Source organism: Colossoma macropomum, unplaced genomic scaffold (genome assembly GCF_904425465.1).
Source record: "Colossoma macropomum unplaced genomic scaffold, Colossoma_macropomum, whole genome shotgun sequence".
NCBI lineage: Eukaryota > Metazoa > Chordata > Actinopteri > Characiformes > Serrasalmidae > Colossoma > Colossoma macropomum.
In genome coordinates, this window is record NW_023494804.1 from 12,312,518 (window position 1) to 12,325,174 (window position 12,657).

General features: G+C 37.8%; 1 protein-coding gene across 2 annotated transcripts; it reads right to left on the reverse strand.

The window, feature by feature from the left end:
- Positions 1-12,283, reverse strand: sept5b (septin 5b). 2 transcript variants are annotated; one of them, XM_036595422.1, is made up of 12 exons: positions 12,201-12,283; positions 11,990-12,000; positions 9,320-9,410; positions 9,154-9,240; positions 7,183-7,306; positions 5,288-5,422; positions 4,656-4,773; positions 4,431-4,532; positions 3,391-3,487; positions 2,637-2,772; positions 2,030-2,132; positions 1-1,206 (listed from the first exon to the last, which is right to left on the reverse strand). In XM_036595422.1, the coding sequence occupies exons 1-12, from the start codon at positions 12,241-12,243 to the stop codon at positions 1,144-1,146; spliced, it is 1,110 nt and encodes a 369-aa protein (XP_036451315.1). In that variant the 5' UTR covers positions 12,244-12,283; the 3' UTR covers positions 1-1,143. The 2 variants fall into 2 exon arrangements, with proteins under 2 accessions (XP_036451315.1, XP_036451316.1); XM_036595423.1 differs by lacking the exon at positions 11,990-12,000 and having other exon boundaries at positions 12,201-12,274.
- Positions 12,284-12,657: the final 374 nt, after the last annotated feature.

The following is a 12,657-nucleotide window of genomic DNA, read 5'->3' on the forward strand; positions in this document are numbered from 1 at the left end:
TGCAGAGAAACAAGGCCTTTATTTCTCATAAAAACCAGCAAACCATGACAGTTGTTCTTTGGCATGCAGATAAAAATACCTAAAATACTGAACACGGGTAGCTTTTAAAATCAGATAGGACTTAAGGGGTGTTTACCTAAACCTATGCCAAACACACTTGCACCACACATCAGTGCCCCTGTAATGATGAAACATGTCCAATATCACTATTGCAGTTAACAATATAAAAGTAGTTATTTTTGTTTATTTGTGATTATATAAATTCTTGTGCAAAATGGTAGAAGTTGTTACATTAAACCAGACTTTTAACCAGACTATTATTCTGCTTTATCATCAGAGGAAAATACCCAAAGAGTGACAAAAATGTCTTATAAAAGAGAAAGACAAAAAAAATGGAAGTTACCTGAGATTTCACATTCATCGATGTGAATTCTCAGGTAACTTCTAAGTCATTCAGTTTGGCAGGATCAGGATCTGCAGTAAAACAGAACACATACATGTAAAATATTAAAGTGTACTCTTACATGTAAATAAGTAATAATGTGTGATGAAACTGGTAGTTAAGGAATTAAAATGTCTTAATACTTCAAAACTGTCTGGGAACACAAAAATCCTGCTACAAAGCTATTACTAAGAATTATAATAAATAGTTTAGAGAACAAAATACACACAAATACCCTGTCTTGCACTGCTACTCACTCACTCACTCACTCAATAACATACAAATATTCCTAAATAAAGAATACATATGTAACTTTCACCAAAACCAAAACCACTGTGATATAACGTGGAAGAAGTTAAAGAGGAGATGAAACTACTAACATTCACTGACGGTGTATAAAACCGTTACACTCACAACTTAACTGTCTTTACATACCATATCATATCAAGTGTGAAAACTTATTGGTGGTTTTAGACCCATGTATAACCTCAGAAATGTTACCTAAACTTTCAGTGCATCAGCCATGCGTACAATTGTGTATATAAAGTTCTAAATTCGTAAATGCTTTCTCAGACTCTGGCATTTTGATCAGGAGTCTGTGTGGAAAAAGTAGACAAGGGCAAATTCACCATTTCTTCACACTGCTACTTGTTTTCCACAAACATCAAGCTACTTGCTTCAGGGTACTGCACTGTTGCACTTTACAGGTCTTGCTCATGCATCTGCTGCTGCATTTTCTGAAGCATCTCCTGCATCCTCCTCAGCTGTGCATAAAGACACAGAAACAGATAAAAATGAAGGAAGAGAGAGAGAGAGAGAAATAGAGCAGACAGTTTTTCACACATTCACACATTCTCTTGGTCAACAAAACACCAACTTTCTTATGTGGAATTCACACTCGACTTAATGAAAGCCCTACACTATTAGAAATAAAGGTTCTGTGCAGGTACACTTTTCGTTCATCAAGGTAGAAACAATGTTAAATCACCCTCAAAGGTACAACAGTGGTTTTAAGGTGCAATTACGTACCTTAAATAAGTTTTTTCCCGGTGAAAAGTACATTTTTGTACCTTTCCATAGCCTAATATTTTTAACAGAACAATAAAATAAAAAGCCTGGAGGCGAGACGGGGTGTGTGGAGTCAATACAACTTAAAAAATATATTTTCAATGTATTATGGTACAATTATGTTCCCTTGAGGGTACCACCCCAGTGACAAGAGGGGTGCTGCCCCAGTGACAGTTTCATACCTTTATTTGCCTTTGTTACATTGCATAAGCACTTGTTTGTGATTAGCTTTTTTCTTCTTTTCTGATAAAAAAATTACACCAGGCTTCAAACTTACTAATCATACTAGATTATGATTGTAAATATACTTCACAATGCTTACATTCAAGTGGAAAAAAAACAAAAAAAACATAGACGGAAGTTCCGCCATAAGATGATTGACATAAGATGCATGTTTGGTGGAGTACATGCGGACTGAAACGTTGATTAATTTGTTCCATCAGACAGACGGCTAGAAAGCACTTTAGAAATGCTTTTAGTGTGAACTAGTGTTGCTACAAACAATGACATTTTCCTCACCTCCTCATCCTTCATTTTGATCAGCTTCTCTGTCTCCACATCAGGAGTGGACAGCTGCAGAATAGGAATAGGGCTCTCCACACGATTGTCCTGTGTCAGTTTGCTAAAGAAGAAAACAACTAATATTAATTCACCGCAAACACCTTCAGCCTTAGTAGACAGTCTTCTCACTGCATTTCAAAAGCAATACATGTCTGTAACAACATTTACATTTATGCATTTGGCAGACACTTCCTATGACTTACAATTTAATCATGTTACAGAGGCAGGATAAGAGTGTCGGGTAAAATAAGAGGTGTTAGGTCGTGGGAGCTTTTTGGACCATGTCACACCTCTTTATGTATAAACATCACACGAACAGGCATAAATACATAGTCTAGTTAAATGTTTAGGTCTCAAAGGCAAAATTAACATTATACTGACATATGAAGACATGACAACAATAGTAGATAATTGACCAACATCCTCGCAATCACCAACATGCTCGCAATCATCAGATTCATCCGCTCAGGGAAGGCGTATGAAGCACAACCGGTATTACAAAATGCTGTTATGCAGATTACACAGTTTAGCTTAAGAAACACTCAGCAGAAGAATGAGCATGTACCTGGTCATTTGCTGAATGCACTGAGCTCTGTAGTTTTCATAGTGAACGTCACATGTAATGTCCTTCAGGTCATGCATGTGTGTGCGGATCAGCATGTTCCTCAGCTTGACAAAGTCACAGTGTGACTGATTCTCCACTGTACCAATGCACACACATACACACATGCAGAATGAAGTTAGAAATGCTTTTAGAAGTCATTTATAATTTCTGAATTATTTATAACATATTTGGTGCTTCTCATGTCTTTTTGTTTGGCTTGTCTTGCACTTCGATGTGCATCTTATTGCTGACATACACCATTGTTCACTTAAGCACTATTAGAGCCGGATTAGTTTTACTGAAAAAATTCTGTAGCATAATTTTAAGGGATTTAACTCAGGATTCAGAATTAACTACCTGTGTAATTTTCTACAAATTACCACAGACAGCCTAGATTGAAACAGTACTGGTATGTGTCAGGTCCTGCACTCGATAACAATAACACAGTGCACAGCCACTATTAGCAATTCTTGTTGTTACATTACCTTGAACTGAACAGGACTACTGCTACAGAAAAGCTGTGGGTTCAGTCAGTTACAGGAGGTACTGTTACTTTTCAGATTATGCATAAAATGTATATCAAAATTAATCAAATAAACACGGTAAAACTAATTCAGCACAAATGGGGCTTTACACTTCATACTGTACATACAGTTTATACTGTACTCTGATAATCTCTAATCATGTCACTGTTGCTTAATACTGCTGGACTGACCTTCAACAATGCCCCATGGGTAGAGTCTCCCTCTGACCCGCTGGCCTCGAGCCTCCACCACAGTATTACTCCCAATCACAGCAAACGGAGTGCTCTCCTGACACACACAGCACAGAGATAATAATACTTAATTTTACTAACCACTAATTAATAACATTATGCTACAGCCAGAGATAGGGACTCAAGTTCAATACACTTTTAAATAATAAGTTTTATCAAAGAAAAGCTTTTAGTCTGGCCTACAGTAAATGCAAAGAGGCAAATGTAAAATTGCTGCCTAGCATGTAGTCAGTACAACAAGCATGCTAGCTAACACAATAGCTAATGTGGTTGAAGGTGTCTGCTAATCAACTGAACTTTTGATAAGTTACATATTACATTCCTTTAAAACGTACTGAAATTTCAGCTGGATTAGCTAGTATCCTAGCTAGCTAGAAATCTTGCTACACAAACTACAGAATGACAGTTTGTATGTAGCAGTTCCAGCTTTTAGACGGAAATTTCCCCATAATAAAAGGCTAATTATTTGAAGCCATATCAAACCTGACATTTTTTTCATGGGGTTACTTTTATACAGTGCAGTGCCTGCAGCTAACAATGCATCTAAAATTCTCTACTCTACTGTTCTGCAGCCAAGAGACTCAAGGCTTGACTCACTTGACTTGTTTACATCTGTGAATACAGCATTGGTAAATCATTTCAACCAGAAAATTGAGGCCATTTTAGGTTCCCTTTTTAAGCAGTTTACAGAGCTCAGGTAAATATTTCTGATGTAATAAACTGAAGAAGATTTGTCCCAATCCTCAGTTTTAACAAAATCTCTTCCATAACATTACATGTTCTACACTTCAAAACTATTCATTCTGAACCATTTCTATTGGTCCATTTATCATGACATGCTCCCACAATATAAAAGGCAGTTGGCATTTTCAAATGGTTCAAATTGTTGCCAAACTTGTGTCTTGGGTACCTTCATCAGTTTTGATCCAATTGTGCAAGTGCAAGCGCATTACAACAACAAATGAGCATGCCACACTGACCTTCAGCTCTCGGTCCTGCTGCTTGAACTCCTCGTCCTCATCTGAGTCACAGTCAGGGAACTGATACACTTTGATTCCAAACTTCTCAATCTCTTCTCTCACCTTGAGCACAAGGATAAACCATGCATGCAAATCACATCAGTGACCGTGACGTTAACTACATTATTATGTAAGGACGAAAAGTGACCGTGTGTGATCTGATGTAAGAGGACCCCCCCCCCATACTTTGTCCTTCATCTTCCGCATTTCTGTTGGAGTCAGGCAGTCAGCCTTGGAGAGGAGGGGAACCACATTGACCTTGTCCTGAAGTGCCTTCATGAACTCCACATCCACTGGCCGCAGCCTGGGAGGCAGGATAGATGAGTAAGCAGAAAGAGTAAATTGAATATCCTCAATCTAATGTGCTTTATTCACTTTAAGGTCTCAAAGTTTAAACTCATAAGAGTTCAAAGTCAGAGCTGAGTCAGATTTTGGACTTTTAACTGACTTTAGACTAAAATCATTTTGCTCTGAGTGACCGTATGCCTTAATTATCTTTATTTTATTAAAATAAATGACTGAACATTCCATTTTGTTGAAATTTGTTGAAAGTTAGGAGTTAGGGTTTGGGAAAGCCACCTACCAACAAAAAGTACTCTATAAATGATCATTTACTTATTAATATCTCAATTAGTCTCTTGGAATTAAATAGATTACATAATCCTAAAGTCTGAAATGTTTGTCACAGAGTGCAATGTACTTATTCCAACTGATCTGTTCGATTGTTTAACATAAACTTAGGTCTGACAGGACCTTAATAGCTTGACTTCCCACAAGACTTATATGAAACATTTTAAGTAAACATGTCAGGTGCTTACCCATGTCCAAAAGGGGGGATAAAGTATAGGCAACAGTGGACACGGTTATCCTGGATGTTCTTCCTGTTTAGGCCACTTTCATCCCGGAAGTACTGCTCAAACTGCTGGCCAATGTAGTCTGTGATGGGTTTCCAGCTAAGGAATTGGACACATATATCACTCACCGTGGACTTCTTCTAGATCTGCAGGCTATGAAAGTCAGTTTCTGTCACAAAATTACACTGGTTAGTACTCCATAATAAATACTAGGATAAAAGAGCCTGCAAAAATGCATAAATGTACAACCCCATTTCCAAAAAAAGGAACAGGTCTGGACTCCAAGCAGGCCAGTTTAGCACCAGGACTCTTTTAATACAGAGCAATGCTGTTTCAATACATGCAGAATGTGGTTTGACATCGTCTTGCTGAAACAAGATGTCATCTGGATGGCAGCATATGTTGCCAAAACATGTATATATCGTTTAGCATTAATGGTCACCCATGCCATGTGCACTAAAGCACCCCTAAACCATCATGAATACTGGCTTTTGAACTGTGCACTGATAACAAGCTGAGTGGTCTTAAGCCTGTAGGACAGTGCCCATGATTTCCAAAAAGAATTTCAAATTTTGATTTGTCGGACCATAGGACACTTTTCCACTTCACCTCATTACATGTGAATGAGCTCAGTTCCAGAGAAGGTGGCAGCATTTCTGGCTCCTGTTCATATATGATTTCTTTTTTGCGTTTAAGAGTTTTAATTCGCATTTGTGGATGCAGCGCCGAACCGTTTTCATAGGTAGTGTTTTTCAGAAGTTTTTGCCATGCAGTGCCCACGCAGTGATTTCTACTACACAAAACATGTCCGGTTTAATGCAGTGCCGTCTGTAGGCCCAAAGATCATGGCCAGCAAATACTGGCCTTGTCTCTTGCATACAGAGATTTCTCCAGAGTCTCTGAATCTTTTAATGTTATTATGTACCGTAGATGATGAAAAGCAAAAGTTCTTTGCTATTTTATGTTGAGAAACTTTATACTTGAATTGTTGCACTATTTGATTGTGCAGTCTTTCACAGAGTGGTGAACCCCTCCTCATCTTTACTTCTGAAAGACTCATCCTCTCTGGGATGCTTTTTTATACCCAATCATGCTATTGACGTGTTGCCAATTAACCACCAGGTGTTTTTTAAGCATTATTCAACTTTACCAGCCTTTTGTTGCCCCTGTCCCAACTTTTTTGGAACATGTTGCTGGCATCAAATTCAAAAAGGGCATATATTTTTCAAAAAACAATAACATTTTTCAAATTCAACATTTGATATGTTGTCTTTGAAGCATATTCAATTAAACAAAAGGGTTTCAATTATTTGCACATCATTTCATTTTGTTTTTATTTACCTTTTTTCACAGTGTCCCAACTTTTTTGGAAATGGGGTTGTAATTAAGAACCATAAGAACCATAATTATGAGATATTAAGCAACAATTAAGACATGGAAGCACATATTTATAAGAACTGTTCTCATTACTATGGCTTTTCTCAAGTGGCAGAAACATGTTTCCATAGCAAGACGTAAATTCTCAAGAAAATGTATCATTTGCAAAGAGAACATCGGGAGCTTTACACATTTACACAGTATCCAGCACATTCGCCTAATTTGCATTTAGTGTGTTAGAGCTGTTTGCGTTGCTATGCCAGATTTATTGATGTGGCATTGATGTGGCAGCAGTCCAAATGGTTATGTGCAGCAAAACCACCAGTCACAACCACCCAAACTCATAAAGTTTTACTAATTGGATTTTTCCATTTGAAACCAGCAGCATAAACAATCCTGTAATATTATGTTAAAAAGTGCTGAAGTGTCCCTGTGATGTTTATACTATTTCTACTTTTGAACAGGTTTTTGCAGATACATACCATTCTGTGTTGTTGACAGCATCACCAAAACCTGGAGTGTCCACAATGGTCAGCTTCAGCTTCACCCCTTTCTCCTCAATATCAACTGTGTGCTTGGTGATTTCAACTGTCTGGTTGATCCGCTCTAATCATTATAAAGATAACAGAGAATCAAGTCTGTAATTTTTTATTTTTTTAATTCATATCCTCACAATAGCACATTAGCGTTAAAGGAATGGTTAGTCGATCAGATAAGACTTGCCTGGTGTCCACACCTTGCTTCTTTAGTTTAGTTTTGGATCTACAAAGCTATCATTGTTAACAAATCCTAGAAGACAACAGACACTGTGCACTTACTTACTGTGCACTATAAAATGAACAAAATGTTAGAAAAAAAGCTCTTTTTAGGTTTTTTTTTGTTTGTCTTAGTTTTTGTTTTACAGGTGCTACTCAGTAACTTCATTTCTGTTTGAAACAGGGCTATGCTGGTGTTTGTTTCTCTCCTTCAAAAAATTACAGGCCAAATTACCTACTGTTTTTCACCAAATTCAGCGATAATTTCTAGGCGTACAATCGAAGGGGAGGAAGATTCTATGGCAGGCACAACACCTTATCTATAATGGCTGCCAGCTGTGTTCAGCTACACTGTTTTATTCAGTTTTATATTAAATACTGTGTTGTGAACTACATCGACAAGTGTGCATGATCTTAATGAAGACCTGGATGTGGTTTGAGCAGTTTAAGAGAAAATTTGGGTATGTATTTTTATGGTTTTAGTGAATATTGACTTCTAGAGTTTGTAAGTAACTTTATCCTCATAGCTCCAGTGCGAAACAAAAGAAGCAAAATTTGTAAACCAAATCGACTATATTAGGGGTAAGTAGAAAATTGCACAAACCTGACTTTTTGCCAAAATTTTCTTTTAAAGCTACTGAGCTCTCAGATCAAGCAGCAAATTGCTATTGTTGTAATAAATGAAGAAAGTGGTTGCAGATAAATCACTGAATGTACTGACAGGCCTATAGATGCATATTCCAATACAGTCTGGCTGCAGACATGCACTCTCAGACAGATGCACTCTCAGCCCCAGTGATGTCACATGTACATGCACTCTCTGCCACAATGGCAGAAGCAGCCAAACGGCACAGTAACTTGGCTGCCTCTGCTTAGTGATATCATCACTTAATCTATTTGCTGTCCATAACACAGCTAGAGAATTCCATTTAATGTACCTCTCTATTGAAAAAAATCAAAGAACCCATTAAAAGTATCTGTTGGTTCCTGGTGGTTTTCAATAGTCGCTAATGGTATTCTGTGTTTTCCTGATGGGTTGATATTAGTGTAAAGGATTCTAATCATTTAATCAGTTGTTTTGGGACTGATTCCATATAGATTTGATCGTTTCCTAATGGTCTCTAACCATCATTCATGTCTTATCATCATGGTAGGTTTTATTTTGAAAGTTTTCACATTTATTAACTTTATTATCAGTATGACAATGTGACTATATGTTCAGTGTAACTCTGAACACGTACCCAGCAGTACGTGGTTCGCTGTTATTCCAATAACACTCTTGTGGCAGAGCATGCACTGACGTCATCAATAGGCTGGCGGTGCACGTCAGGCTGAGAGTGCATGTCTGCAGCCAGACCCTTCTCGCATATTCAGTGACTATAAGAAACATGCTGTAAAGCTTCAATAACTTTTGATAAGCTTACAAACAGTAAAAAGATGCCCACAACACGGTTAGCTGCCCTGAGTTCATGAGGCATTTAATATGAAAAATATCTATTAATTTGATTAACAAATTTCAAAAACTAGCATCTATTATAAGTGAGTTCTGAGCTATTAGGCTGTCTTTTCTTATCAGTACAGGAAAATGCATCAAAAATTTGTCTGTCGTAATCAACTGTGTAATACTAATGCAGCAGACTAGCAAAGAAGAGGTTAAGAAATGCTGGTCTATTCCTTTAACCTGAATTCACAACAGACCTTCAGCATTCAGCAGCTTCCTATCCTTGTGCAGCTCTGTGAGGAACAAGCTATTCACCAATGTAGACTTTCCCAAACCAGACTCTCCTGAAACACACAACAACAGTCTCAATAAAAAACATCTCACGTTGGACGTCTGTGTCAGAAAACAGACAGCAACTCTCACCGGCCACCATCAAAGTGAAGTCAAATCCTTTCTTCACAGACTTCCTGTGAACCTGGTTTGGGAGGGTGGCAAAGCCCACATATTCTTTCTCCTTAAAAAAAAAACAACAAAAAAAAAACAATGTCTTGGTTAATATTATTTTACCCTCCTGCTGGTGCACAGTGATGCAATCAACACTCATGTTTTAGAGGAAGGAAAAAGTCACTGATGGAAAATTACAAAAAGAGACAAATTTTGTCTTTTAAATGGTAAGATGTGATGGACTAATATAGGTTATTATGATCATAACAGATCACTTGTATTACAATATTTTGACACAGACAAAATACATTAGTGTCACATTTGAAAACTGCTATGAAAAACCATGAATACAAAGATTATTATTCAACATTTCACATACTATCAATTTTAAGACAATTATGCTCTCTCTGTAATGAAGTATGCTGTTGGACAGCTTTCTTTAAGCACTGATAATATCCATAAAATACTCAGAAATCACAATAACAAAAATGATCATGATAGCGATAAAATATTGTCATTGTCAATTTCAATATTTTTTGTTTTTGTGATTTCTTATTATGTTTATTTTGTGGATATTGTCAGTACTTATAGAAAGCTGCCAACAGCATGCCTCATTACAGAGAGAGCAAAATGTAACAATTTTGATTTCAAGTTGACTTTAAGCTATCCTGTATGTCCCTGTGTCACTGTTAAACTTTCACTGAATGAGGCAATTTTCAAAGAGTTTTATAAAAAATGAATGTGCAAATCGGAGATCTTAATTAAGTAGTAACTATTTGAGTATTATTCTTTGTTAGTCTTGGTATCCTTATTAAAATTCTTGCATCGTGTGCAGTGTGAAGCAGCCCCAATGCCCCACCCTCAACCACTCAATTTACGTGCTAGCATTATCCCATCCCCCCGCCACACCCCCTTGATCCCCCAGCACCATTAGTAGGGCATTCCCAGAACTCCCACAGTGTTTGATGGAAATGAAAGATGACTGAGACAGTCTTTTGGGGAGCCTAGAGGTTTTCTGGTGGTTGGCTGAAACACTACAGCAGCTCTAGCTGGAGAACATTAGAGAGGACACACTAAAGAGTGCACTGTCCACATCTATCCTATTATATAATTCAATCTGTTATACAAAACAGTGCTTCGGCCATACTGTATCTTCAGGGCTGCGTTGCATCATAAATGCACAACATTACATTCAGCATAACTATGGTGTCATTTTGTGCAGAAATTATACATAAGGGCACGTGATGAAGTTATAGTTACTTATGATTACATGAAAATAGAGTATCTGAGAGCATTGATCAGAAAATAGAGATAAGGGGGAAGAGAGCAGGAAAAGTGACAACAATTAAAGTATTCTCATGAAAAGTAATGTAGACAGAAAACGTCAGTAATGAGTCAAATTTGCATTATGTATCACACATGGAGTCAATACAAGACATTTTTGTCAATTTTCTGTCTTGGTTAAATGAAAAATGCATTCCGAGTGACTCTGTCCACATACACAGAAAAAATAGTGAACTGGATTTACTTGATTTACATGTGTACATCATTTCCACATAAATAAAATATATTACAACAAATATATTACAATTTGCCTTCCAGTAGTATTGCTTTTGGCAATACTTCTGTTAATGTAATATATTCCATGCATGTGGAACTGATGTACACATTTGAATAAAGTACATACAAAGCACAGTATTTTAGTGTACATGAGACATGGACCTCATCTTACAGGACTAAAGTGTGTCAAAATGAAACTAATGCCCTTGTCCTCACTGCATGGCATGAGTATTGAATTATGGTTCCATGCCAGACTACCTCCAGCCTGCTAGTGGAAACAGCACAAGCATTTTTATTCACATGGAAAATATGAGCATGAGGGGAGAGTAGGGAATGGCATCATCTTTGTGCCATAAGACTGCTTCCATCAGAATACATACAGATTATATATAATAGGATGCCCTCAAGCGCACATGCTGATTTCCAAGCCAGTGGACACTGTATACATGCCATTACACCCCAGTATCCACTTCCATGTTACATACATTCCATTTTTGTGCTATATTACCTGTTCAAACACAAGTACTGTGCAAATCATAAACATTATAACCATGTTCTCTCTATAGCTGAATACAGATTTTAGCAATATGTGGCAACATGTTATGCAGAAATTCCATATTTCATCAACCCATAGAAGCTCCATAAATACAGTACACTAATGAATTAGTTAAGTGTGCATTGTTCCTGCTTTATTTCTACTATTCCTTCGCTGTGGCTAAAAACAAGTCATCGAGCTTGTGTGCTCTGAGGAGAGCCCAGCTGTGCAGAGCGCCTTACAGGTAAATCGTCCTTAAAATCACCTGGGCAGAAGCACAAAATAGATGTGGTTTGTTGAACTTAATGACTTTAATGACTAATAACCTAATTATAGCGTGTAACACTTCAATTCTGAGATAACGCTGTGACCTACACAGACCTTTGTAACCCTATTCAACCTAAACCGAATGGAAAATTGGGGCAAAAACAGAGTATCGCTTCTCAATATCGCCCAAAGATGCCGCGCGAATCAGCATTGTTTGATCAACCAGCTCGCTAAAATACGGTCATATTTGGTAAACTGATTGTAAACATATCGTTATGAAAGCTTACCTCCCCGTCCTCTGAGAAGCATTGGGTAATATTAGGTATTCAAAAATGATGCCCAAGGCAGGTGGACGACGGAGACGCCCAGCATTTCATGTACGAAAAAGGAGAACGAGTATTCGTTAGGCTTTGAAATATGATATAGCTACAGAATGACTTCCTGAAATTCTCTGTTGCATGCACAAGATCGGCTCTTTGCCATACGTTTGTCGTTTACCTGCTTTTACAGTCCTGTTCTTGTACCTGGTGTTGGTCGTCATCCTTGTCGAGGTCGCCTTTTTTGCCCACCCGAATTTCAACAAGTCCCGCCTCCTGAGCTAGGATTGGCTAGTAGCTCATACTCACAAGCCGTCCGTCGTTCGTACTAGCCAATCCTACCGCAGGAGGCAAGATACTGTTAGCCAGTCCTGGCAAAGAGACGCTCACGTTACAGACGTTATCAATAGTATGACGAGATTATGGATGATGAATATGTGGAAAATTTCAAACCACTGTCAATGCATTAGGCCTCTTAGCTAAGCTGATGATGGTTCATATGTGTCAGGTCAGTTACAGCCTAACACTAAACCGTTTAAGTGGCGAAATAGAGCATGTTTTGCTCGTTCTGAAGCGCTGTTACGCAAGTCAACGCTAGGCGGCGGTATAACACTGAACAACACATTGTGTTCAGCGTG